The following is a 27,299-nucleotide window of genomic DNA, read 5'->3' as shown; positions in this document are numbered from 1 at the left end:
TTTTAAATATCAAAGACTGCATTAATGTTAAATAATGGGACTCTCACTTGGAGTGTATCTGCTCACATAGCATATGGAGATTTCAGCTGAATATTTATGACTTCTCCAACATGGCTGACTGGTTTTCAGAATCCATACCAAGAGAAATTAACTTTGCACTGAGGAGAAAAGAAGCCAGACACTAAGAATAGGAAAGAATCAAGCAATAGTGAGGCAGAGCAGCTTTAACACCATAATGACAGTGAGCGTTTGAGCGGTATTAGAAATGATGGGTTTATTTTAGAAGAGAAGAAGTGAAGGTGAAGTGATGATGACAAGCCCCGTTAAGGTCTCTGAGGACTGCCGGACTGAAATGTCACCACAGAGAGCGACCTACTGAAGGTAGAAGAAAATCTACTGTGACAACACAGAGGAAGAGATGGAGGAGGAGAGAATGAAACTGAAGGAAGACAGGACAGGTGTGGAAAAAAGAGCGAAAAGGAGAGGGAAGAAAGATGAACAATAAAAGTGTTTAGTGTAAGGAGATCGAGATATGAGCACGAATGGATGGAATACAAAAGTATGTATTCATTAAAGAAAGAGCCATGAAAAGACAACAAAGCACTCCCTCATTCACAAGGGGTCACCGCCACGTGTAGCGCCACATGTTTGATTTTGCAGCTTTTTACACCGGCTTCAAAAAACCCAAAGGGCTTTGTGAGAGTCAACGAGGGAGAAAAAAAGGAAAGGAACTGGGCCGATGCAATCAATAGTCAAGTCATCCTGACAGGTAAGCAATGTGGCGTGAAAATGACAGAATGAAGGAGCGAGGCGATTAGATGAGGTGATGATGAGCAGAAAGAACGATCATAAAACAGTCCAGCAGGAGAGCTACGGCGCCGCTGATGCCGCTGACAGCTCGAAACTTCCTTCCTATCTCACTCATAAATCAACGTGACTTATTAACGTCTTCTAAATATCCAACTGCTAACAGTTGTTAGTAGTTATTTACTCTTAGTTTTGATTTAGTAGTCATTAAATAGTCATATAATAATTACAGGTTAACAAATGTAGATTTACTAGCAAAATGCAGCTTTGACACTCATTCCCTCCAAGAATCAGTCAGTCACAGGAGCTCGTTCAGTGAGAGACTGAGATTACCGAAAAGCACCACTGAACGACACAGGAAATCATTCCTGCCTGTGGCCATCTCCCTATACAACGCATCCACTTAACACACTGTTTGCTGCTACAGCTACACATGTTTCTTTTCCAAATATTTATTTATAAGTGACTTATGTATGTATGTATGTATGTATGTATGTATGTATGTATATATATGTATATATTGTACTATTCTTAGTTAGCGTATTGTCTGTCTTGTCTTAATGTTGGTTTAAAATGGAGCACTGTAACAAAAAATAATTTCCCCCAGGGATCAATAAAGTATTCTGATTCTGATTCTGATTCTGAATAACTAATAAAACCAGACCAGCTACTTCACCTGTAGGGGGCGACGCTGACGTGTCTTCACCCCGATGTTGCTGTTACTTTATTTTACTGCAGATTGTCAACTTTGGCATTTTAACCTGATAGCTGCGAGTCTGCAGAAAGTCTTCTCACTTCCTAAAAATCATTTTACATAAAAAAATAGAGGGCACAAAAAACAAAACAAAAGCTAAAATAATTACTTTAATCTGCTTCCATTCAAAATGTCAAGCAGCTGATTGTTGAATGTGATGCTGTTATCATTCTCTGCCACCATTTATATGATGTGAAATTCAAATAGTAAATACCTTTAAGAAGTATTTTACTACCCAGTAAAACCTTTAAATATTGAAGTATACCTATTCACTCAACCCCTCCTCTTGACAACTTTGTCATCTTTGCTATTTATTTTATTTATTTTGGATTTCACACTCATAATGAGCAAATTTCTGTAAACAACAAAATAGGTATGGCCACTCTAATTTGCACGCAAGTCAAACAATGTTCAGACATTTCTTTATTAATTAAACAGACCCACTAAAGGTTCCTTTTCAGTAATTTTAAGCATGCAAGGATTTGTTCAAATTCTGTTTTCAGATGTGCAAACAGTGCCAGCTGTGGTCAAGCAGTAGCGGTCAGCACACGCTAGAGCCAGAGCAGTGTGGAGCTGCAAAAAAGCCTAAAAAGATGTGAAACACCAAGTCCTGATTTTAGCAGAAAGCTGGTGACATGTTATGTCCAAGAACAAAACTACACCCTTGAGAGCTGGAGTCCTCTCACAGAAATGAAACGACTGCAGAGGCATGAATAACTCTGGAGCTGCACTCAGAGAATTGTTGCCCACTCTAGGAACTCTATCTCTAGGAACTGCATCGTCGGTCATCATGCAACTAAATGTAGCCACACAGAAACTTAATAAGGTCACAAGGGGCACAAAAGGCACAAGGTGGGAGCTTTGAGTGAAAGCTGATGTGTTCAGACACGCTGACTGGGCCATGATTAACCAGTGGAACAGCAAACAGGAATAAATCCCTCCTCAGGAGCAGAGCCAAAGTGCTGCTTCACAGAAACATGCTGAGATCTCCCATCACCAGACCTGTCTCACTAAATTCACTGTCCTGCCAGTCAGTGAACCTGTTTACATCAATGTGGAGCTCCTGGAATCAATATCACACAAGCACGAGTCGTTCAAACTTGTCATAAGTGCTACACAGTTCTGAAAAGGAGAAAGGCTCCGGTGTCAAAAACGTTGCCTGTGAGGTTTGTTACTGTAGACAGTTAGAGCTGGATGTGAAGACGCATCCTATCGGAAGCTCAAAGCACCCCCGCCGGCTCTAAGGAGACCCCGACACGCTGCACAGTGCCATCTGGTGGTGCGACCCGGCTACACAAAAAAGAGCTGCTACACTTATAAATACAACCAAATATGACCTGACGTTACTCGTTAGGTTCTGGTCGATTCACTCCAACACTACCGTGCAGTATAATGTGACACAAACTCAGAAAAGATCCAGCATGAGCATGCTGAGCCTGCCGTCAGGTCAGCTGTGATGAATAATGGATAGGACTGTCGTCTGGCAGGCACAAAGGTGAACCAAAGACAGTGTGGGGAGCGCTGAAAGAGGTGAAGAGAGAATAATGGTAAGAGAAGACATGCAAATAAACAAGAGGAAAGAGGAGGAAGTGAAACAAGCAGAGGATGGAGACGAGCAAACATCACCACGAAGCACGCAGCAGCTGAAACCTCCCTCTGCCCATTCCTCTTACTGTTATAGAAAAGTTCAATAAAATATACATTTAGCTGGAGTGAAGAGGTGAAAGCATAAATTTCTAATCAATAACAACTTATTTTGAAAATCATACACTCTCTTTACTCCATCCCCTGAATTATTCACCATTCAAAGATCCTTATCCTCTTTTGTGGGCATAAACACGCAGAGCAGCAAAGTCTGAAAGTGAAAGATTATTTGTTTTAATGCATTTTCACTAATTAACTGCAGCAGGAGGCCTCCTGGTCTCCCCACCGCAGGGAAAAGGGTAACACCACCTGGGTCTGGGTGCAATTCCCCCCTCCAGGGGCAAGGGTACCTAGACCCGGTTTGTAGAGTACGCTTGGGGAGTGTGATTGTGTGTACAGCGTCTCTTTATGTCTGTCTCCACGTTGGTTGAGTGTGGAGTGAGTGCATATGAGAGCATGAGGGTGGGAATGGATGTTTGTATCTGTGTGTGCCTGTATGTCTGTGTCTATATGTCAGGTTGGGTATCAGACGCCACCTCTCTGGGGACACCTCAGGCCCTCCAAGGTTTGGAGGCCTATCTCCACCCACCACCACTTCCCCTGCCGGTGACGGACTCCCTCAGGTGTCGGTGTGTTGGTGGTTCTTTGTGTCTGGGGGTGGGCGTCCGGGTACACACCGGCTCACTCCTTGGCGGCCGCTTGTCGGGGCCTGGGGCCTGGGGCTCGCTCGGGCCCCTTTGGAGGTGGGGTGCCCCCGGCCTCTCGGCCTGGGGCTCGGTCACTCAGGCACAGCTGGGGGCCGGCGGAGCTCACGGGCGCGTCACTGCAACTCCCCCTGACTTCTGCTCCGCGACTGCTGGGCGAGCCCTCATCTGGGACTCTCCTCAGCTCTTACTGGAACAGTGGCGCGGCTGCCCCTCTGTTGGTCTTCCATGGTCTCTTGTGTTCTGGGGGCCTCTGGATGTCTGGAGTTTTGATCTCCTCCATACCCGCTTCACACCCTGGAGGACAGGGCTGTGGCCCCCCCACACTCCCTAGCAGATCATTACATGGAGAAACCTTTGGAATGCAAGCATGCTGATCCACACAGGCATGCACACATGGGTATTCACAGACGCGGACTAAAGCTTTCTTGGCTGCTGCCTCAAAGCACACTGTGCGCTGTCTATCTTGCGTGCTGCACAATATCGTTTATTATTTAGTAAATATTGATATCTATGACTAGCTAGTTTATTGTGATGGTGCTTTGTTTTCTCTATTATTATGTTGCTCTTTGTTGTTTGCTGTCTCCTCTGTTTGTTTTTTTTGTTGTTGTTTTTTTTTTCTCCATACAGGTGACCCAGGAGTTCTTTTTTTTTTTCTCTCTCTTCCCCCCCCTTCTCACCGTCTCTTCTCCCCTTTGGTTTTCTTTCTTTCTCTCCCCCTCTTTCTCTCATTCATTCCCCCTGTCCTATTTATTTAAAAAAAAAAAAAAAAAAAAAAAAATGACAAAGGATGAACTGAAGCTCTGCCATCACGTAATGTCGCATACTGCTGTTTCTGATGTCATTTAGGAAAAAAAAAAAAAAAAAACGTTGCCTGTGAGGTTTGTTACTGTAGACAGTTAGAGCTGGATGTGAAGACGCATCCTATCGGAAGCTCAAAGCACCCCCGCCGGCTCTAAGGAGACCCCGACACGCTGCACAGTGCCATCTGGTGGTGCGACCCGGCTACACAAAAAAGAGCTGCTACACTTATAAATACAACCAAATATGACCTGACGTTACTCGTTAGGTTCTGGTCGATTCACTCCAACACTACCGTGCAGTATAATGTGACACAAACTCAGAAAAGATCCAGCATGAGCATGCTGAGCCTGCCGTCAGGTCAGCTGTGATGAATAATGGATAGGACTGTCGTCTGGCAGGCACAAAGGTGAACCAAAGACAGTGTGGGGAGCGCTGAAAAAGGTGAAGAGAGAATAATGGTAAGAGAAGACATGCGAATAAACAAGAGGAAAGAGGAGGAAGTGAAACAAGCAGAGGATGGAGACGAGCAAACATCACCACGAAGCACGCAGCAGCTGAAACCTCCCTCTGCCCATTCCTCTTACTGTTATAGAAAAGTTCAATAAAATATACATTTAGCTGGAGTGAAGAGGTGAAAGCATAAATTTCTAATCAATAACAACTTATTTTGAAAATCATACACTCTCTTTACTCCATCCCCTGAATTATTCACCATTCAAAGATCCTTATCCTCTTTTGTGGGCATAAACACGCAGAGCAGCAAAGTCTGAAAGTGAAAGATTATTTGTTTTAATGCATTTTCACTAATTAACTGCAGCAGGAGGCCAGAGGGCTCTGAAATACTCAGCATTTCAAATGAACAGGACATACATCACCCGACCCAATACCATCCTAAATTAATGTAATTGGTCAGATTTTAAATCTTCTTTCTTTCTTTGCTTGCTGACATTAACGCAAAAAAGATCTTCGATTGGAACAAAAGCTTCAGGTCCCAGAATGAGCAGATTTATTTGATAAAATCTGCAGTAGCACATTTTATCAGCCCAGATACGATCTTTTCATACAATTGTTATTGTTGGTATGTTAGCACAGTTTCATACAGGTCTGTGTTCTTGTTGACATGCAATCCTACTGGACATATTTACAACTTTGTTTACAGATGTTTCTGTTCTTATTAACTACAGGAGGAAGAAAAAGAAGCAAAAAACAGAAAGAACTAGAAAGAAGCGATGTGCATCTATCCACATCAACTGTCACAGATTTGGCATGAAGTGTAATTGTTGTAATGCTTTCTTGTTAATGACACTGGTCTTTGAGTACCCAGTTTCACAGGTACTCATCAGTCACTGCTATGAAATATTGCTAATCATTAACAGCATCAATACCGTCATCAGTGAGCGCTACTTGGTGTGTCTTCCTGTTTGTTCTGAAATCAATTTCCTTTGTTTTTGTGGGTCTCTAACTGAAGAAACCTACCCTGACACTAAATCATTGTAGTTTTAAAAAAATATGTTTCATCTTCAGCAAATTCCATTTTAAAACATTAGCTGAGGTTTACTCAGCCCTTTAGTTTGGAGATGAATTATCTGACTTTCAGGAGTAGGACCATCTGCCACCACCAGTCCCCATCGAGGCCTTCCCAAACCACAGCTCAATTCTTGATTAAGCCATTCGCCTTTATCGCCTAACAAATGCTGTCAAACCTAAAATGGGGACGTGGGCCCAGCTAGTGAAATAAAATGTAAATGAACCAGGACAGAGGTAACACAATATTCTGTGTCATGTTCTATAGAAACTTAGTTTCCCCCACATATTCTAATTCTGATTGGGATGTTAGTGGTACTGGGGATGGATGAGTGCATGCAGTCACATGGATAAAGGGACAAACAATGAACAATACAGCGTTTAAGATTTTCATCTGCATCTTCATTGACGAGGAGGTTGTGGAAAGTTAATGACAGCAGCCTAATCAGCTGCTGGTTTAGTATGTTTCTTGTAGCCTGGATGAACTTCTGGAGCTGGTAGTCCTTGTTCTGCTCTGCGTAGCGCCACATGAAGCGGTTCCTCACCTGCTTCTTGTGTGGTCAGAGCTGCCCAGCAGCAGGACAAGGACTATCATTACCAGCTGGAGTCCAAGATGATGACATTAGAGTCTAAAAGATGATGGTCGAAAGCTGCTGAGTGATACTGAAGATCAGCACAACAGTGTCCTGGTCAGAGTCTTGGTCACAAGATGGTTGATTTTCAAAATAAAAGCATAAGAGTTTCATTGGTCGTGTTAGATGTGTCCACTCAAATGTTCCTATACAAATTGTGAAAAGCTTTCTCCTCCCTATTACTTACATGTCAAGAACCAGAAGAAGAGCAGCATGATGTCATCCTGACTCACCTGGTCTGGTCGTTGGTAAACTCCAGCTCTCCTCGGGCTTCCTCGAAGTCTTCTCCAGCCTTGGCGGTGCCTGACTCGGTGTGGTACGGCAGGATGACTGTGCCACGGGCGCCTGAGTTGCGCACCACCGTCAACTCCATTGTGCCCACGCTCTCACTCACCCGTACCATTCGTTCGCTAAACGTGAAGATGCCAGCATGGTCGTCATCCAGGATAGTCACCGTGGCCACCAGGGGCTCAACTAAGCGAGCTTTGGGTGCGGCACCCACTTCGTCGCTTTCAAACATCCCCTCTGCATCACCAACACGCAAATTCAACAGGCGGACAAAGAAGTGCTCGTCCTCTTCAAATATGTCATCATCGATTATGCCAATCTAGAAACAGAAGATACCAGAGAACAGCGTGAAACTTTAGCTCCAAACAGGTGGTGTGAGTGAGATTCCTGTAGTGATTAATAATTCCTGGTCAGTTTTTGTGTTTTGGATTTTAGAGCAAAGCTCAGTGAGACCAGAAGACAGAATAAAAGAAACGTCTCTGTTCAGTGTCCTTCATGTGTAATTATTAATTATTCAAATTTGGACATAACATGTGATTCCTGAGCAGAATCCTATTAGTGAATAATAAGAAGCTTCGGAGAGCTCTGAGGTGGAATTATATGGTCAAAGAGTGAAAATGTCTCTATCCTAGAAGGCCACTTCAACAACAATCCCAGTATTATGTGGAATGCAGTCATGCTACATGCGCTGAATTTAAACTGAACCCTGCTCAGGATGCTTAAGCCCAGTGTTGTTGTATCTGGATGGCTGAGGTGAATATCAAGAGCCAGTCTTTTCCCTCAGCTGCTGGTTCTGTAGTCAACTCTATCCAATCATGTCACTGCACATTAGCAGGTGGCAGGTGGGGATTCCCAAATCAGATCAGGTCTGCGTGTCCAGCCAAGCCTGCCACAGATGGAAGTGTATAAATGTGACTTTTTCTTGCAAGAGAAATAAACACTTAAAAAATACGAAATATCCGGGAGACGTGGAGCTTCACTATAACCCATAAAGAGTTCTGTTTATATTATTATATCCCCTCTCTGTCAGCACTGCTTTTGCAAAAATGTAGATAAAAAAATCCCTATTAAATTTGATTCATGCCACTGTTTAGACAAAATACAAAAAACTAGTGCTGTCAGCGTTAATTTCGCTAAAATCACGTTAACGCCATGACCGCATTAACGCGGCAAATCTCCGTTGGTGAGTTAACGCAGATCGCCCCTGTGCGTGGTGCTGTACGACGCTAACGTGTTAACGAGCTAACCGCACTAACGCGTTGGCGTCGTGCAGCCCCACGCGCGGGGCGATCTGCGTTAACTCACCAACGGAGATTTGCCGCGTTAATGCGGTCATGGCGTTAACCTGATTTTAATGAGACAGCACTAGTTCAAACGAATGCACATGAAGGCAAATACAGAAGTCACTGAAAAAAATGATCATTTGCATTAATTTGTAAAGCTCATCACAAAGACACAGACACCTTTTAATTAGTGCTACTCTCCAAAGTCGAAGCACAGATTTCTTTGATGGACTCTTTCTCACAGCACGGCTTATTATTTGTTAGATCATTCTTCCGAAACTTATTTCAGAGCACTTATTAATTAATTAGCAATTAATAATCATGGAATCATGCTCTGTAGGTACACCTTTTATGTTTTTTTTGTTTTTTTAAATCTGTTGCTTTTATTTTTTACTCTAGTTACTCATGTTGTGTGTGGTTCTCCAGCTGCACCACAGCACACAGAAAGGCACTCCAGAGGGTCATCAATATGGCCGGTACACACCCAGGACACCGGGTGTTTAAGCTGTTGCCATCTGGCAGGAGGTTCAGGCTGCTGAGGTCCCGAACAAACAGACTCAAGGACAGTTTTACAACAGGGCAATAGCCCTGATCAATGCAAATAGCTGACCTGACTGACTACCTCCCTGGACTTTTTTTGGGGGGGGTTAACAATGGTAAAAACAGTACTAATAATAATATTTATATTTATAACAAGGTGCAACAATAATTAATGTGCAATAATAACAGTGTGCAATACAAATACACTTGTTCTTCTTTTTTATTACTAAGTTATTATACTGTGTTGTGTTGTTTGTGTTGCGTTGCGATGTGTCGTATCGTGTCGTGTTGTGTTATATGTAGTGCCGACGTAGGACAGTTTTCCAATTTCATTGTACTACTGTACTATGTATGACTGTGCAATGACAATAAAGAGTTATCTTATCTTTTATTGCACTCTGTCATACGGCATCACTCATGATTTGTTGTTTTTACATCCCATAGTGCACACAATAAGGAGACAAGGGAGAGAGAGAGAGAGTCACGTCTGATGACAATTTAGTGCCTGAAGAAAGAGTTACTTCAACAAGCTCCAACAAAGCCCAGTACTTTTCAAATTATGCATTTCTTCCTGCTAAAGCTGGAAACTACAAAGGTGTTTCACCACTTGAAGCAAAAACACACCACTGAGTAGAACGAGGAGGAGATACAAGCAGCAAAAGTAAAAAGCAGTTTAAGTAACTTAAACTCCTGCATAGGTAGAAAGTATCTTTCAATTGTATTATGTGACAGTACTGTGCAGTGTTGTATAGTTCATTAGAAAATAAGGATGTATAATTCATTTACTGATGCCTGGAAGCGTCAATAAAATATCAGCAATGTTGACACCGTCAATTTTTTTGAAATATTGTATAAATTTTAGGATCTATTGCCCAACCAGCAAAGTCCGTTTGTTTCTATAACCCATTAAAACACAATAAATGTTGGCCAACGTACTGTACAACCAGTAAAACCATCAAGCAGTGGGGGTAAATGACACTGTGAATTAAAGCTAGTCTGAAAGTGAAGAGGTCTGTGAGAAGAGGTGAAGTTAGTGAGTTAATTGACCTAATCTGACGTGGGAGGCTATTGCAGAGTTCTGGAACATTAACTGAGAACAACCATTCGGCTGTAAGAGCCAACTGGGAATTAAGAATAGCTGAAAACTGCTGATCAATGGACCCGAGAGAGAAGCATGGATCTGATCGGTAACGTGGATTAAACCCCTGCAAGTACTTGTATGAGAAATAATGTTTTTATAATTGATCCTATACATCACCGTCATACATCAGCAAATTCAACTATTTAAGAATAGTTGAAATATGATCATGCTATTAGTTTTGCTCAGTCCAAAATATAACAAACTGCAGAATTATGTTTTTAAGCTCATTAATAGAAAGAAATGGTTGAAATTTACTTAAAAGTCTAAATTTAAGACAAGAATCAAAAACATACAAATCAAATTCTTTACCTGAGGTTTGAAACATGATGTCAGAGACCCAAGAACCATGTTGGGGTCTTCTCTGTTTTCTTTATATTATTGTAGGGTCTTTACTTCACAATATAAAGCACCATCAGGCAACTATTGTGGTTTTTTTGATGCTATATAAATAAAACTGAATTGCATTAAAGTAATAAGAATTCAATTAGTCTGATTTTAAATGGATTTCTCTTTGTTGTGACAGTTGTTTTTATACTGTTCCCTCATAGCGCCAAGAGTACAACCAGTACACTTTTTATGTGCTGACAAATTACATAATAAACTGTAAATCTGTAGAGCGTGGACTTACAAAAACATTGTTTTTAAGGCATTTGTTAAACTAGTCTTCAACTTAAATAATCCTTTCATGTTGTTTTTAGACAGTTTGGACAAAATTAAATATCTGAAGACATCAGCTTCAGGGAGTTTTACACACTGATTCATTAAATGAATGTCAGAATCAGAATACCTTATTAATCCCAAAGGAAATTATGGGTTACAGCAGGCTGCATGCTGGTTGGCGCATGCGCACAAAGAAAGGACCCCTTCCGACCATATTTAGGCCCATCGGCTGAACAAGACAACAAAATATGAGAAATCATATCAATGTGTATTTGTATTGTTACAGTCAAATTTTTTTTTATTTTTTAAATCTTGGTTTTGTATTTTCAATCTATTTCAGTTTCAGTGAGTTTCCTTTGTGAGTTCATGTTAAGTTTTTTGGTTGTTTAACTCTAAAATGATAAAAGTAGCAAAACCTCATCAGGCTGGCTCTGATAACAATGTGATCAGTCTGTCAAAGACTAAAACTAACACATTTTTATCTGATTTTAGTTAGTTTAGAGAACAAACAATATATTTTTTTAAAGATTTATTTGGGCTTTTATTATTTTCATTACAGAACAGCAGAGCAGACAGGAAACGAGGATGGAGAGCGGGTGAATGGTCTGGGGTGGAGTTAAACTCTGCTCTATAGCTCTCAGCACTCTTACAATATTATTTGATGTTTTAGTTTTGGTTTAGATTTAGTTTCCTAGAATAACCATCGCTTATAGCACAGGCATTGCTGTCTCTTGTCTTGAGTGTTTCCTGTGCTAACTGCTAAACACCAGAAAACCAAAGTTCTTGAAAATCGTATTTATTACCAACAAAAGTGCAAAGAAATGATGACGATCATTATCATTAAACTACAACTCAGTCACCAATGAAAGACTACCCAGAGTGTTTATTGGATTCAGACAACAGTAACTCTCCTGTGTCGTTTCTAATACAAAGCTGTGTTTTATAATTGAATGTCTCATCTCTGTTACTAATGGGGCTGATTTGCCTACTTCAGATACAGCACAGACCTTCATTCAATCAGCAAACATGAAGTGACAGTTAATTTAATCTTCATTATGCTGAAGAAGGAAACTTTGTGCGTGGCTCTGTGTGAGGCCACAAGCATAGCGCCTGGTCTGCAAATAATGCAGATTAAAAATTGATCAAATGAAATTTTGTGCCTTAAGTAATCAGACAAAGTAATGATCAGCTGCATTTATTTGACTGGAATAAACTGTGCTGAGAAGAGGAGACACGTTTTCAGAACTGATAATTGTCTCCTTTTTTTTTGACACAACAATTATGACTCTTCATTACAACAAAGAGTGCTGACAATGAGACCTGTTATTGGCTCTGTCAGATTGATCTCTCTCGTATAGTCAGAGCCTGTGAAGGCTGCGGTGACCGTCACACAGTGGAACTAATGCGACAGAGAAAGTGGAGCTCTGGCAGAGAGCTGAAGTATTCAAGTTTAATTGGTTTCCCTGCTGCTCGTTTCTAACTGGAACGGCGTTCGATGAAATCGGTGCTGGTGAAAAGGATGACACCGACCTTTGTAATATAGTTACTCCACATCTGGCCATCCGCTCACTCGTGGTGGAGGGGCCAATTTATGCTGCCAGTTTTTCAGATGTCCACACTTCTTCTTATTTAATGTGGCTCTTTAGGCTATTGTACCACCCCTCCACTCATCCCCACTTCCTTCTGATCTCCCATCACATTTTGAATCCAAGCACGGATTAGCCGGCTTACCATGTCTCCTTTTAATGCAGACAGCATGCAGCACTTTAGAGATAATATTCTTGGTTTCACATTAAGAAAAACATCTTTATTGTGTTATTTGATCCCAAATTCAAAGGTTTTGATATTTGTAGTAAAAGATGGGGAACTCTGAAGCACTTCACTTCACTGATCATCGAAAACTAAACTAAAAACAGTTTTTTACAGTAATAGTGCTGAATTATTGGAAGCAGCAGGCAGTTTTTGAAGGTTGAGAAGGAGGCAGTACAAACACGTTCACTTAATCACAAAGGTACTGGAATCTTAAAATAAAACGCAGATCTTTAATGAAAAAGTAATGAGTTAGAAAAACACAAAAACAAAGCTTGAAAAAGGGTTTCATCTCTAAATGTGAGTAAAAGCAAGAAGCAGCAAGCTCTGTAAGTTATTTTGAGCCCTTGATTAAATGAACAGGAAGAGACTGACTGACATTTTAATTTCAGTGGTTACCAAGATACAGAAACTGTGTCTGACATCTGCTTGTCGACTTTTCTTCAGAAGTTTTAAAGGTTGGGCTGAAAATGGTGATCCAGCGTAGAAGCACCAAAATCCCACAGTTCCTCCTCACTTAAGTGTGACGTTTTTTTACACATAACTCAAACATCTGGATTTTTTAAAGCTTTAGGTTAGGGGAACATGAGTGCTCAGACCGACACAGGCAGTATCAGCTCATTACTGCCTGCTTGGCTTCACTTCCACTAATTTGAGGGGCTGAATTGGACGTCTCCATCGTGTTTGTGCTCTTTGTGCATCGGTGAAATGTGCTAACAAATAATATGCCGTGCAGTGAGAAAGAGTCAATCAGAGAAGTCTCTGTATCGGGTTCTGAGAGTCAAAGTATTTTATTTAGATTAGCACTAATTAAAAGGCATCTGTGTCGTTGTGACGGAGCTTTAAAATGTCCAGAAGCAGCTTGTTAAACAAACTTGCTAGTCTTAGTTAATAGATAACTTAGCAGTGAACCAACACGACTGGTTTACGTGAGAGGTGAGTGATAACTGCCATCTTTGGGATTACAGAATTGCCACAGGTTTCAATATCATCTCTCTTTTTTCTAATACTTTAATTTTATGTTTATAATTTCAGCTGCTCATAGATTCTCAGCAAACCCGTGACTTTCTGCTTTACATTCATGTTAGTGGGAACAAACATAACCCACATGTAGAAGCAGCAGAATGAGCAGTAGTAGTCTGACTGGAAGCAACAGTATTTTTCCACACCTCCTAGCAGATCATTACATGGAGAAACCTTTGGAATGCAAGCATGCTGATCCACACAGGTATGCACACATGGGTATTCACAGACGCGGACTAAAGCTTTCTTGGCTGCTGCCTCAAAGCACACTGTGCGCTGTCTATCTTGCGTGCTGCACAATATCGTTTATTATTTAGTAAATATTGATATCTATGACTAGCTAGTTTATTGTGATGGTGCTTTGTTTTCTCTATTATTATGTTGCTCTTTGTTGTTTGCTGTCTCCTCTGTTTGTTTTTTTTTTTTTTTTTTTTTTTTTTCTCCATACAGGTGACCCAGGAGTTCTTTTTTTTTTTCTCTCTCTTCCCCCCCCTTCTCACCGTCTCTTCTCCCCTTTGGTTTTCTTTCTTTCTCTCCCCCTCTTTCTCTCATTCATTCCCCCTGTCCTATTTATTTAAAAAAAAAAAAAAAAAAAAATGACAAAGGATGAACTGAAGCTCTGCCATCACGTAATGTCGCATACTGCTGTTTCTGATGTCATTTAAAAAAAACAAAAAAAAACAAAAAAAACCAAAACAAAACAGTATTTTTCCCTCCCAGCCGCGAACCCGGGCTTCTGTTTTTCCAGAGCCTTTGTCTGTCTCTCCTCCCGGGACTCTCATTATGTATCTCCTCATCCCTCTCCCACCTCTTTCTCCTCACTTTGATCTCCTTGGAAATCTTCCCAGATTTCACAGTCACTGTGGAGGAAGCCCGCAGAGTGTTTGTGCATTTTTATAAAGTAAAACTCTCAGTCCAGAGCTCCTCCTGCACCAAAGCTGGTGACTTACCGTGTGTAGGTCCTAATTAGAAAATCAGCTGAATTAGAAATCTCTTCACCAACTTGGAGCTCAAAGCTTTTGGGATGAACTGACAGGTATATTTCATAATTCATATAATCAGCTATACAGTTTCCCACAGGGATCATTAAAGATTCAACTTGTCTCCAAAAAAACCTTCAATAAATCTTTAACACTGAAGTTCCCTTATTGTCAAACTCATCTTCCATCTGCCACGATGAAGGAAGAGAGTACTCTTAAACTGTGTCTGTGTCGTGGTCACTGCTGTGTCCTCACTTCTCTTTTTGTTCCTCCTTTGTGCTTCTAACACTTTTCACTGTTTCTTCTGTGCATCAGTGTCTGAGCCTCCCTCTGTCTGTGTTCACTCGCTCTTTTTACTTCCTGTTTTATTATGAAGTTTTTGCTTTGTCCCTTTCAGAGTTTAAGATTTATAAGACTGCTTCCACGTTCAAGCTTCAGCCGTGTCTTGTTTCCCTGTACTTGTATTTCTGCCTCTAAGAAAGCAAAACTCTTGAGTGTCTTGGATCCAAATGGCCAACATTAACATACCAAAACCTGTACAGGGAGAACATGCAAACTCCACATGGAAATGCTCAGCCTGACTTCAAACCCAGCGACACTAATGCTGCGAGCAACACTGATAACCGCTGAAAGGCCTGCTACAGTTTCTGCATCCATAAGATCCATGCCAGGGTCAGCTGGGGTCTGAGTGATGTAACTTTTAACATCAGATGGTGAGGACAAGACTCCCTGTAGTATTTTGTGATTGTGTAAACTGGCCTGAGCTTATATAAAAGGAACAGCTACTCATCCGTACTGTCAGCAGCTGTCCATGTCCCCAACAAAGTATAAGCCCCACCTGAGTCACTGTTGTTGTGTTCCTGTGATTTTTTGTATACGGTTAACCTTGTGTTTCTTTGTTTTTAATAAAAGGATGTTTTTTAAATGGCAGGTTATCTTCTCTTCGCAGTCTTCCCTGAACTCACCTTGATCTCTTTGCAAGTCTCTCCAGGCTTGAACACCAGCGTTCCTTCGGTGTATTTGTAATCTGATCCAGCGTTGGCTGAACCATCTTCTGTTCTGTAGTCCACATAGAAAGTATTCTCTCCCAGACCACCTAAACAACAGAAATAAAACACAGTTACACTGGATATATTACACAATATTATTTCTGTGAGCTGTATCTATCTGTACTGTGATGTTCACACTCTTACAAAACCTATATAGGAAGATAAGCTGACTCTCAGTTACTTTTGCATTTATGTTGCTCGTGTTTTTCACCAGCAGATTTTGTTTTCCTTATGATTTCAGAACTGAAGCCAAAGCGCTTTGAGCCAACTGTTGTTGAGATTTGGAGCGATATAAATAAATAAATACATATGAATAAAACTGAACTGAATTTAACTGAAATACATTTATTCAACATATCTAAAGAGGGACTCTATTTTAAATTTGGATGAATTTAGACTTCCTTTTACATGCTAGTGATTGTCTTGGAGTGTCTAAATCTATTCATGACTAAAACTGGAGGTGGAAACCAGACCTTTGTACATAAGGTGCACAAAGGTCTAATGAGTGAGATTTTTAAAAAGGAAACATGAACAAGCTCGCAACAAGAAAAGAAACGATAAAGGTAGAAGGAACATTTTGTTCTTTTTAATATTAGCAGATCTGGGAATTGAAATGCAGATAAATTAAAAGTGCAACAAGCTCCAGCTCGCACTGGAGCGGTTCGCAGCCGAGTGTGAAGCAGCGGGAATGAGGATCAGCACCTCCAAATCTGAGGCCATGGTTCTCAGCCGGAAAAGGGTGGAGTGCCCACTCCGGGTCGGGGATGAGTTCCTGCCCCAAGTGGAGGAGTTCAAGTATCTCGGGGTCTTGTTCGCGAGTGATGGGAGAAGGGAGCCGGAGATCGACAGACGGATTGGGGCTGCAGCTGCAGTAATGCGGACGCTGCACCGGTCCGTCGTGGTGAAGAGGGAGCTGAGTGTAAAAGCGAAGCTCTCAATTTACCGGTCGATCTACGTCCCTACCCTCACCTATGGCCACGAGCTGTGGGTAGTGACCGAAAGAACGAGATCGCGGATACAAGCGGCAGAAATGAGCTCCCTCCGAAGGGTGGCTGGCCTCTCCCTTAGAGATAGGGTGAGAAGTTTGGCCATCCGGGAGGGGCTCAGAGTAGAGCAGCTGCTGCTCCACATCGAAAGGAGCCAGCTGAGGTGGTTTGGGCATCTGACAAGGATGCCCCCTGGGCGCCTCCTGGGTGAGGTGTTCCAGGCATGTCCCACCGGGAGGAGGCCCCGGGGCAGACCCAGGACACGCTGGAGAGATTATATCTCTCGGCTTGCCTGGGAACGCCTTGGTGTTCCCCCGGATAAGCTGGAGGAGGTGGCTGGGGAGAGGGAGGTCTGGGCCTCTTTGCTTAGGCTGCTGCCCCCGCGACCCGGCTCCGGATAAAGCGGATGAAAATGGATGGATCGATGGAAACATGAACAAACGAATTTAAGAATTTGAAGGAAATAGTCATGAATCTACAGGCTGAAATGTATGCATCTGGATTTTTGACACCAGAATATGTGTGTGTGTGTGTGTGTGTGTGTGTGTGTGTGTGTGTGTGTGTGGGAGGGGGGAATCCTATTCAGCTGTATTATGTATAGCTGTCCATCAATCAGTGCCTCCCATCTAGGTGCCTTAGAATCAGGCATATATATCAGAAACTCTGACATACTTAATAAAGCTGTGTGAAAAAATTGCTTTCGTACTGTGACCACATGGATGGGTCAAAATGTGGTAGCTGGTCATTGACAATTACTCCAAAAACCCCCAAAAACCTTTTCTTGGGATTCCTCAAAACAAGCTACGTGAAATTTTTTCAAACTGCTGTGTTAAAAAAAGAAATTCTGTTTAAGCACGGGTTACTGCAGGCTCTCTTTAAAGTGCTTCTTCCATAAGTACTTTTACAAGTAATTAAATGTCTTCCTTTAGGTTCAGTGGAGGAAACTGACCACAGGTCGGATCAAAGACAGAAAAAGTTTAGATCAAATGTTGCACTGATTTGTAGAACAGAAAGATTTTATGCTTTATTACCACAGCAGCTCTCAGCCTCTTGTCTTATTTATGTGGACTCATTATAAGCTTATGCGTAATTCATTTCGCTACCTTGACACGCCACAGCCAGCATCAGGACGCCGCAGTTCTCCATGCACTGACTGTGAGGACTCTCAAATGAGATGCGGCTGCACACAGCCATGTCGTCGTCTTCTGGGGCCTCCTCGTCAGCTACGGCTGTGCGCCGCGCGTGGTCCGCTGCATGCTTCTTCAGGACGTTTCCAGCTCCGATCATCATACGAGTCGCCTTCAGGGAGAGGAAGAGGAGGATGAGGGGTTAAAGGAAACAAAGAGTACAGAATCATTTTTAGAAGCCCTTGAACTACTTTATGCGTTCCCACAGTTCTGGACAACCTTGTGTGTTTACCTCAGGGCCTAAGAGAGAGAGACAGTGTGTGTGTGTGTGTGTGTGTGTGTGTGTGTGTGTGTGTGTGTGTGTGTGTGTGTGTGTGTGTGTGTGTGTGTGTGTGTTACCTGAATGCGGTAAAAAGCTCGGCTCTTCTGCTGGTGCAGCAAGGCGTAGTAGTTGGCCAGCTCCACCAGCTGGTCCAGCTCTTTATCAGGATATTTCTGCTTCAACTCCTTCAAGATACGAATCACCTGGAGGAAAGATGAGAGGACACAAATATGCTTAAGATGGAATCGACACGACAGAAGAGCGAGACATTCTCATCACGTACAGTTTCTGCAGACACGTTTCCACTCACGTAAAAGAAAAGAATTTCTCACTGCCTCCAAGACTAAATATTTTATATGTTTTCAGGCTTTTTTTTAAAATTACACGTCTCAGATATATGCACAGCTTTTTTAGGACTTTGATTGGATCAATGCAACACTTTGATACTTTTCTTTTTCAGCCATTCTGTTGCAGGTTTGCTGCTGTGACAGATGGTTGTGACTCCAGAGTACTTTGCTATGCAGAGGAGTTTCTGGTCGACTCCGGGTCCTGTGGCTGCCCAAATCATCACTCCTCCACCCCGTGTAATAGTTGGTATGCAACTGGTATGAACTGCTGTGCATCGTGACCAAACATTGGTCTCGTCTGTTTGAAGGACATCGTTCCAGAAATTTTGGGCTTTGCTCAGACATAATTTTGCAAACTTAAGCTGTTCTGTCTTTTTTAGAATTCCTGGGAAGACTGAGGAATTGTGTTAACACACAACTAATGCTCCAGACCAGCAAACTGTCAAAACTTCTGCTTTCACAGAGCTCATCACACTTGTTGAAGATCAACTAATCAAGTGCAGTTTGTTAGCAGTGTCTGGCTGCTCTTTACTCTCTCTCCCCCCCCCCCTTTGGATACAGTACAGGTACATTTAGTTTTTTACAAGATTGCATCAAGTCTTAGAGATATAAAATACAAAAAAGGCTAACACAGAAATATCTTATATACTTTTTCAGTTTCATAATAACAGAATCACTGCATCTTTTCTCTAAAAGCTCGAGCTATCAAAAGGATGACATTTTGAAATAATAACCTCCAACAACTTTCAAGCATTAAAAGAGAAAATGTCATCAGTTAAAGGAATAAATTACCCCTTTGCTGTCCAAAGACAGTCACACAAAGAGGCCTGATGTCTAATTACATTTGATCACATGAGTTGGTGCAGAAAACATCCCACATTTGTGCTACTTGAAATGGTCAGCAAAAAAAATCAAAACTAAACAAAACTAACATAACGCCTTTTCTCCATAACGATATCCAGTCAGGTGATGTTTCACTTCCACCAGATACAATATGATTTACAGTTTTAATCAGCAGTTATTATCCTGCTTCCTACTAATCGCCTTCACAATATAACCACATACTGTATTAGAATAGGTGAAGCTGATCTGGTGTTAGGATATATTTTTGCATGTCACTTTGAAAAAGATATAACATAACCCACTCTCAGTCTGTACCAGGTACTCTGCAGATTTACAAATAGACCATTAAGCAAACACAAATATGGTAATACTTAAACCATTTCTTTCATTTTCTCTACACAACATGAAACACAGGTTGTTTCTGGCATTTTAACAGGAGCTGTGAACCTGCTCTTAAAATATGTAAAAATGTGCAGGTCTGACTCCCCTGATGGGCTGTTCTTTGTCTTGTCTTGTTTACAAGGACTGAAAGAGACAAAAACATTGATGCTGAGTATGGGAAATAAGTCTGTCTGTCCAACAGCAGTTTATTAGACAAACAAGACTAAGTCAGTCTTGCAGATTTTGATAAGCACCTTTGGCCTGTGCTACCGGGTGTAGAGAGAGGATCCAAATGCCTATCAGGAATCTCAAAGAGATGCAAAGAGGAACTTTATTTGTTTTATAAATAAAAAAGAGAACAAAATGCTGTGCACAACACCAGCGAGAGAACCTGGAAGGAAGTAATGAAACTGAGTCACAAAAAACAGATAACAAAAAACCTTGTAGACAAACAAGAGTGAACAGCGTGTTTCCTTGTTAATGTGTTATTTTTTCAGTTATGGATGTATTTGCAAGACTCTGTGTGGCGTGATTAACTTTTAGAATTTCTTTGGATCTGAATCCAGAACTTTTGTGAAGGATTCTTTGTAATGTGGATTAAAATAGTCCTGCTGGATCCAGGGACTCGGGCCATATGTGGTCTGCTTTGGTCTATCTTCCCTCTAAGAGCGACTGTTAGCAAAAAAAGAAATAACCCTTTTCAGTGTAACCTGTATGTGCTGCATATGCATGGAGCCAGGTTTCACAGTAAGTGATAGCTCAGTATCAATAAAGGAGTGAGTGGTCCTGAAGGGGTCACCTCAGTGAGAGGAAGTGAAGCCCACAGCCTGAGGCTGCGTTCTGCCTCTGCACACATTTACATCAAGTTTCTGCCCACACAGCGAACTCAAATAGCAAAACTGCAGGGGTGGAGTGCACTCGACACTTTCAGCTGGCTTTCAGGGTGCGAACCTACCTAAAAGGCCATTTAGCACAATATTATCAGCAGAATAACGTTTAACCCTCAACTTTAAGGCTACTTTTTCTCTGGTACTAAATACAGTACTGTACATTTCAGTACAGCTTGTGATATCTGAGCATGAACCGCACATACAGCCAAATTAGGAGTAAAAAAGCAAAATGTAATTACATTTCTAAAACTCCAATTATGTAAGTATGGGCAGCGTCTTCAAACTTGTCACCCAAGTCCAAGGTAAACTGTGAAAATACCTGTGAAAGGCAACTTTAAAAAAGTCCACTTTGGAGCATATTTTAGCTTAAAATATCAGAATGATATTTTAAAGCCTGGTTTAATTGGGCCAGAAAAATGATGTGGATGAGGACCTGTTTGTCTCTCAGTTCTTACTGTCTGTCTAGCTTTTATTTTAATAAAGTTTCTTCCCAAGAGTCTCATTTCTCTGCTTTTCTCATTTTCCATCCTCAGTTCTAAATCAAGTAAATTATATTTATAGAGCCAAGTATTACAAGGTCTCCTCAGGGGGTTTTATGATTTGTACTGTTGATAGATTTTCAGTTCAGATAAGAAAAAAGTTCGTTCTACTCCTCAAAAGTAAGAGCCGTTAATCTTTTCACAGCAGATGTAAATGGGCTTATTGTCATCTGCATTCCAGACAGGTGCAAAGCAGCGATTGTTAACAAAATGAGATTATAAAGTGCAGAACAAAGCATGCATGCTTCACTCGAGGAAATTTAAACTGGAGACACATTTATCTGCATTTGAGGCGCTTAACAAATTTATCAGACGAGATTTCATAAAAACAAGAAAACACAAGTACTTTAGAAATCTGTTAAAAACTTGTTCAAAAAACTAAAAGTTATGTTTTTATTTATGAGGCAAAATAACAAACTTTTTACATGTGTTCTGAGCCAGAAGCCAGAAAATAATGAAGCACATATTCAAATACTTAAATTAAATCTTCTGTTCTGCTTTTTTGTAACACAGTACATTTGTAAATTTAATAATTATATTTTAGTATGAAAAATATAATTTAGACTAAGGAGCGTGGGCCTGTGGCAGAAACCTTACACTGGGTGGTGTTTGAAATGTACTGAGCACTCTATCTTTCTGTCTCCTGCTGAGAAATAATCCATTATTTTCCTGCAATTCTGTCGTCTTGATGCACGCTCCATCATCCAGGTAAGTAAATCTCCAAAAGTTGATTGTGTTCATCTGGACGTAGCGTTTTGTGGGAGAAACGTTTCGTCACTCATCCAGGTGACTTCTTCAGTCTCAGCTGACTACAGGTTTCAATCTTATAAACAGTAAATTTGCATAATGACTGAAACCAGCCCACTGAAGGAACAATGGGCTGGGAGGTCAGTTCCTTAATCTTAATTATGCAAATTCTCATGGTCATTGATCAACAACCACTGATCAATAACCATGAGTACCATTCACAGAGAGTTGGGGAATGGCTGCAATCACAGCATTGTAAGATGGTGACAGATGCACCCTTAGGCCCCCTCCTCGATTCAGAGATGGTCTTTCCCTTTTCACGTAAATGGCCTCCTTGACTCTGCGCTCAAACCAGTGTTCCTTTCTGTCCAGGATGTTACATCCTCATCATTGAAAGAGTGTCCACTGGCCTGTAGGTGTGAATAGACTGCAGAGTCCTGGCCTGACGAGGTGGCTCTTCTGTGTTGTGCCATCCTCTTCGCCAGAGGTTGTTTGGTTTCCCCGATGTATAAATCCTGGCAATCCTCCTGCACTTAACAGTGTACACTGTGTTACTCTGTTTGTGTCGGGGGACCCGATCCTTGGGGTGGACCAATTTTTGGCGCAGCGTGTTTTGGGGTTTAAAAGCCGCAGAGACCCGGTGTTTAGAAAAAATGCGTCTCAACTGCTCCGATACTCCTGACACGTATGGGATCACTACAGGTTTTCGCTTGGGCAGCGGTTGTCCTTCTCTCGTGGATCGGCTGGAGCTTTCTTTAGGAGCCTTTCCAGCTTTGACAAAAGTCCAGCTGGGATAACCACATTTACTCAGGGCCTTCTTGATGTGCTGTTCTTCTGCCTCCCTGGCCGCTGTGTCAGTGGGGATGGTGTTCGCTCTGTGTTGTAGCGTCCTGATGACACCCAGTTTGTGCTCCAGTGGATGATGAGAGTCAAACCTTAAATACTGATCTGTATGTGTAGGTTTACGGTACACGTCAGCTTTTAGATGTCCCCCATTACTGATGGAAATCTCACAGTCTAAGAAGGCTAACCTGCCACTTTTCATATCCTCCCTGGTGAATTTGATGTGTTGGTCCACCGAGTTTATGTGATCCGTGAATTGTGGTACATCCTGAGATTTGATTTTCACCCAGGTGTCATCCACATAGCTGAACCAATGGCTTGGTGGTGTTCCAGGGTAGGACAGCAAAGCCCTCTTTTCCACTTCTTCCATGTACAAATTGGCCACGATGGGTGAAACTGGGGAGCCCATGGCACACCCATGTTTCTGCCTGTAGAACTGACCCTTGTATGTGAAGTAGGTGGAATGAAGGCACAGTTCAAATACACTTGGTCGATGCTGAGAGTGGTCCTGTTGCTGAGGTTGGTGTCATCCTGTAATCTCTTACGAACTACCTCCAACGCTTCTGTGACTGGGATGCAAGTGAAGAAAGATGTAACGTCGTACGAGACCATGGTTTCATTTGCCTCCATAATGACATCTCTCACCTTCTCAACAAAATCCAGGGTGTTCTGGATGTGGTGTTCAGAGCTGCCCACCAGCGGGTTCAGGATGGAAGCCAGAAACTTGGAGATGTTATAGGTGACAGAGTTGATCATACAGACAATCGGTCTTAAAGGTGCACCCTGTTTATGTATTTTCAGTAAACCATACAGACTTGGTGTAGATTCCCCTGGGTATAGCTTCACTGGGCTGGTTTCAGTCATTATGCAAATGTACTGTTTATAGGTTTGGGGAAACCTGCAGTCAGCTGAGACTGAAGAAGTCACCTGGATGAGTGACGAAACATTTCTCCCACAAAAACGCTACGTCCAGATGAACACAATCAGCTTCTGGAGAACTACAATTCTGTGCTAAAAAAGCAGAAAGTGCAAGTTTAGATTTTTCACCAACATAAAAATGTGGGAAATCCAATTATGAAATGAATATATGGTAAGCCACATATGCAATGACCCCAGAGTCCAAATGGATTTACATTCTAAAGATTACATGAAAATGAAACACTTGTTTCTTCATTTCCTCACTTTGAACACAGATTTTCCACACATAGCACTAAGATGTTCTGCACAAACCAGAAATGCATCTGAGGAATGGAAAGAAAAACTTTGTTTGCATAGTGACAGTGTTAAAATGTGCAGTAACAAGTGCTCCATAGGTTTTTGTTGTTTTCCTGTCTGTCTTCAGAAATATTTTTATTTATGTTTTGACTCTCTGGTTTGCTGATCTGATGGTTGAAGTTCACCTGTTTTATAGGAAGACCTTTCAGACAGTTTTATGTAACACATCATCTGGCGTGTAACTGAATCTCTCAAACTAACAGTCTAATGTTTGATTCTGATGTTGTGCTTGTGATCAGATGCTCTCCTATGCTGCTCTCTGAAGATTCTTCCCGTCTCTGTCTCACCTCCTTGCGGCTCTCATCCAGCTCCTTGCTGCTTTCCACATTGACTGTAGCGCTGGTGGAGTGGGGCAGATTGGCTCCCCCTCCTGTTCCCACGGCTCCTGCTGCCGCTCCAATGTTGTTGGCTGTGGCGCCTGTGGTCCCGTCCTGAGTGCCGCCCCCACAGTTTTCAGCAGGAACCACAGCGCCCCCTCGCGCTGGGAACTTGCCATCTATGATCATCTCCATGCCGCCTTTGTTGGGTGTCAAATCCCCTTCAGTCTCGACAACGATGCCATGGCGCTTGTCGGCTCGGTAACGCTTGCCCATGTATTTGTAGAAGAGCAGGCGCCGATCAGCGATCCAAGCCAGGATGACGCAGACAGGGAAGAAGAGCAGGGTGACCAGGGCCTCCCACACCTGAAACACACATGGAGATTATAAAGTTAGAACTATTATAGTCGTTAAAGATCAGTCATCCATCCATCCATTCATCTATCCATCTTCTTAACAGCTGAAGTAACTCTGAAGGAGGAGCTCTGAACCCGGGATCTGCTTGCTGTGAGGCGACCTGGCCCATAAGGAAACAACAGTATGTGGTCACATTTGGATTCACAAGTTAACATCACTACTTGTGTGGTAAAAAAGAATAAGAGATATCTTTGCTTAGAAGTTTGTCCATCAGCAAGCAGGAAGAAGACGATATTGACATGTCTCCCTCCACATATTCCCCAACCTCTAAAACAAATAAAAGACAAAAACTGCTCCGTGTCAAAACTATTTCCTGATCACTTCGCTTCACGTCTTCATGCTAGAGGGTTCATTTGAGAACTTACCAATTTACCAAAAAGATGAATAAATATCTGGTATGTTGCCACTGCACCTCTGAGCTCACTGATTCTTTCATCCTCTCACACTGAGTCTGCCTCACCTCCACGACACCCGGTGATATGATAGACAGGATAAGGTAGAGCCAGATGTAGGCGAAGATGCTCCAGAACGCGGTGATGAAGAACACCCGCAGATGTTTGATCTTCCGGCTCTGGCCGTTGGGGATCACCCACACGCAGATCCCGATGATCACAAACATGTTGAAGGCAGCACTGCCGACGATGGTTCCTGGACCCAACTGGCCAGCCTTGAATTCGTGACCACACACCTGCAAAAAGTTTGTAACAGGGAGAGGAAAGACAAGTCTACTTACCATCTGCATCTCAATAAACGATACACAGAGTTACTGTGTGTGTGTGTGTGTGTGTACCTCTATAACAGAGAGCAGTATCTCTGGAGCGCTGGAGCCCAGAGCCATGAGCGTCAGATTGGACACTGTTTCATTCCAGATTCGAACCGTCATCACTGACGTTTCCCCGTTAGGCATAGTGATGGTCACCTCCTTCTCCTGTTGGCCCAAACACACAATTTGTGTTAGCGTGCTTGATGTAAAAAGTCTGGACTACGTAGAAGGATGAAGATGTAACCTGCCCCACCCTAGGCTGAACAGAGAGTTAGGAAGATGCCAGTCCACGGTCTGTGTAAACCTCCACATCCTTATCAGATTATTTCTTCTTCTTCATCCACCAAGTAGTCATAGATACGCTGTTCATACCTCAAAAGAAGCGGCTCGTTCATGCACTGTTCGCTTCTATTCAGATTTTTTAAATTAGACACTGAATGGAGAGACTCGTTCTCTTCTCTGCTGTCACTCCTCTTCCTTTAGGCACATTTTCACGGTACCTCTTACAGTTTTTCAGTTTTGGTCAAAACTGTCCAGAGAAATCTCTCAAATCTCTCCCCGTTCATGTACACTGGGAAGCTAAAGTGAGGTTAGAGTGAGACATGCAGAAAATCTCGTCTGAAATTTTGGTATTTAATCTGCCGCTGTGACCACAATTTTTAACCTACAGCCATCATTTTACCTGCAAAACGTAGCTACGCTTGTTTGCTTTTCAAAAAGCCATGCCTCAAAGCCCACACATGCATACTTTTTGAACTACAGCCATTTGTTTCAGAGGAATGCCATCATGTGCTTTCATTCATGAGTTTCCAACAGTCATGGAGAGAAAGAAAAAATCTTTTTTAACTTGCTCTCCTTGTCACAGTCTGCTCAGGCAAACTGCATGGAGTGCAAAGAGTGGACCCAGGTCTGGACATACTAAAACTCAAACATAACTGATGATGAGCGGTTTATTTAGGCAGACAAAACAGTACAAAATAAAAGGACGAAAACAACATAAAACTAAACAATGACCTACACTGGGTAAACTAGAAAAGAAACAAGAACCAAGAAAAATCTTGGGGAACAGAAAACAAACAAGAAAAACTCTAAACATAGCAAAGTGATATGGAAATCTGAAAGCACGACATGGCATGGGAAAAACGCAGCCGATCCGGCAAGGAGTGACTGAAAACACTTGGACTAAATACACACAGGAGGATAATGAGGGAAGTGGGAACACATGGGGAAATGGCTGACACACATGAACATAACGACATAATGTCTACTAATTCAGTTTGCATGTTGAAGTATTTCTGGTCAAGATATATAAGATTGTTAGTATGTTAGGCAAGGTCCTTAAAGGAACATAATAGTTGTTTAAATGTGTTATTGGTTGACAGAGCACTCGGCATAGAAAAATAGGAATCTAAGTAGCAGCCAGTCCACACCTCCCTGTTGTTTCAAGAATGAAAAACCAAGAAGGATTTTCTTTTTTGCTAATACGTTTTCCATGGTGATCTGTATGAGCCTCTGGACAGTAAAAAGTCACTGTTCTCACATGCTGGGGCTGCAGATAATGCAGTGGGGCTGTATCCCAATTCAGGCTCTGCAGCCTTAAAGGCCGCATTTTAAGGCCGATTACGTCACAGCGACGCGACGAAGGCTGTCCCAATTCGCAGGCTGCTCGAAATGCGGCCCTCAAATGCGTCCTTCATTTCCCTGAATTTTAAGGATGTGGCGGCGTAGACTTCGTGGCCCAACATATCCCAGAATGCATAGCGCGGCGGTGGGTGTGGATAATTTTGCCGAAAAAAAACGGCGGAAGAGTAAACTTTTAAAAGTAAGTACTTAATATTATGTCACTTCTTTATGTGCAAA

General features: G+C 42.1%; 1 protein-coding gene across 7 annotated transcripts in view; it reads right to left on the bottom strand.

Annotated features, from left to right (window-relative positions):
• Positions 1-27,299, bottom strand: part of slc8a2b (solute carrier family 8 member 2b) — a 201,535-nt gene that overhangs the window by 21,253 nt on the left and 152,983 nt on the right. For all 7 annotated transcript variants that reach the window (XM_080888611.1, XM_080888617.1, XM_080888614.1 and 4 more), the window contains 7 exons: positions 25,467-25,604; positions 25,137-25,364; positions 24,230-24,625; positions 18,155-18,280; positions 17,732-17,927; positions 15,559-15,689; positions 7,103-7,476 (listed from right to left, as the gene is read on the bottom strand). In XM_080888611.1, coding sequence (XP_080744737.1) covers positions 7,103-7,476; positions 15,559-15,689; positions 17,732-17,927; positions 18,155-18,280; positions 24,230-24,625; positions 25,137-25,364; positions 25,467-25,604 — 1,589 coding nt within the window. The remainder of the gene's footprint in view (positions 1-7,102; positions 7,477-15,558; positions 15,690-17,731; positions 17,928-18,154; positions 18,281-24,229; positions 24,626-25,136; positions 25,365-25,466; positions 25,605-27,299) is intronic.

This window comes from Rhamphochromis sp. 'chilingali', assembly GCF_963969265.1.
Source record: "Rhamphochromis sp. 'chilingali' genome assembly, chromosome: 8".
NCBI classification, from domain to species: domain Eukaryota; kingdom Metazoa; phylum Chordata; class Actinopteri; order Cichliformes; family Cichlidae; genus Rhamphochromis; species Rhamphochromis sp. 'chilingali'.
Note: the sequence above shows the minus strand (reverse complement) of the source record. Positions and strands in the feature narration are given on the sequence as shown.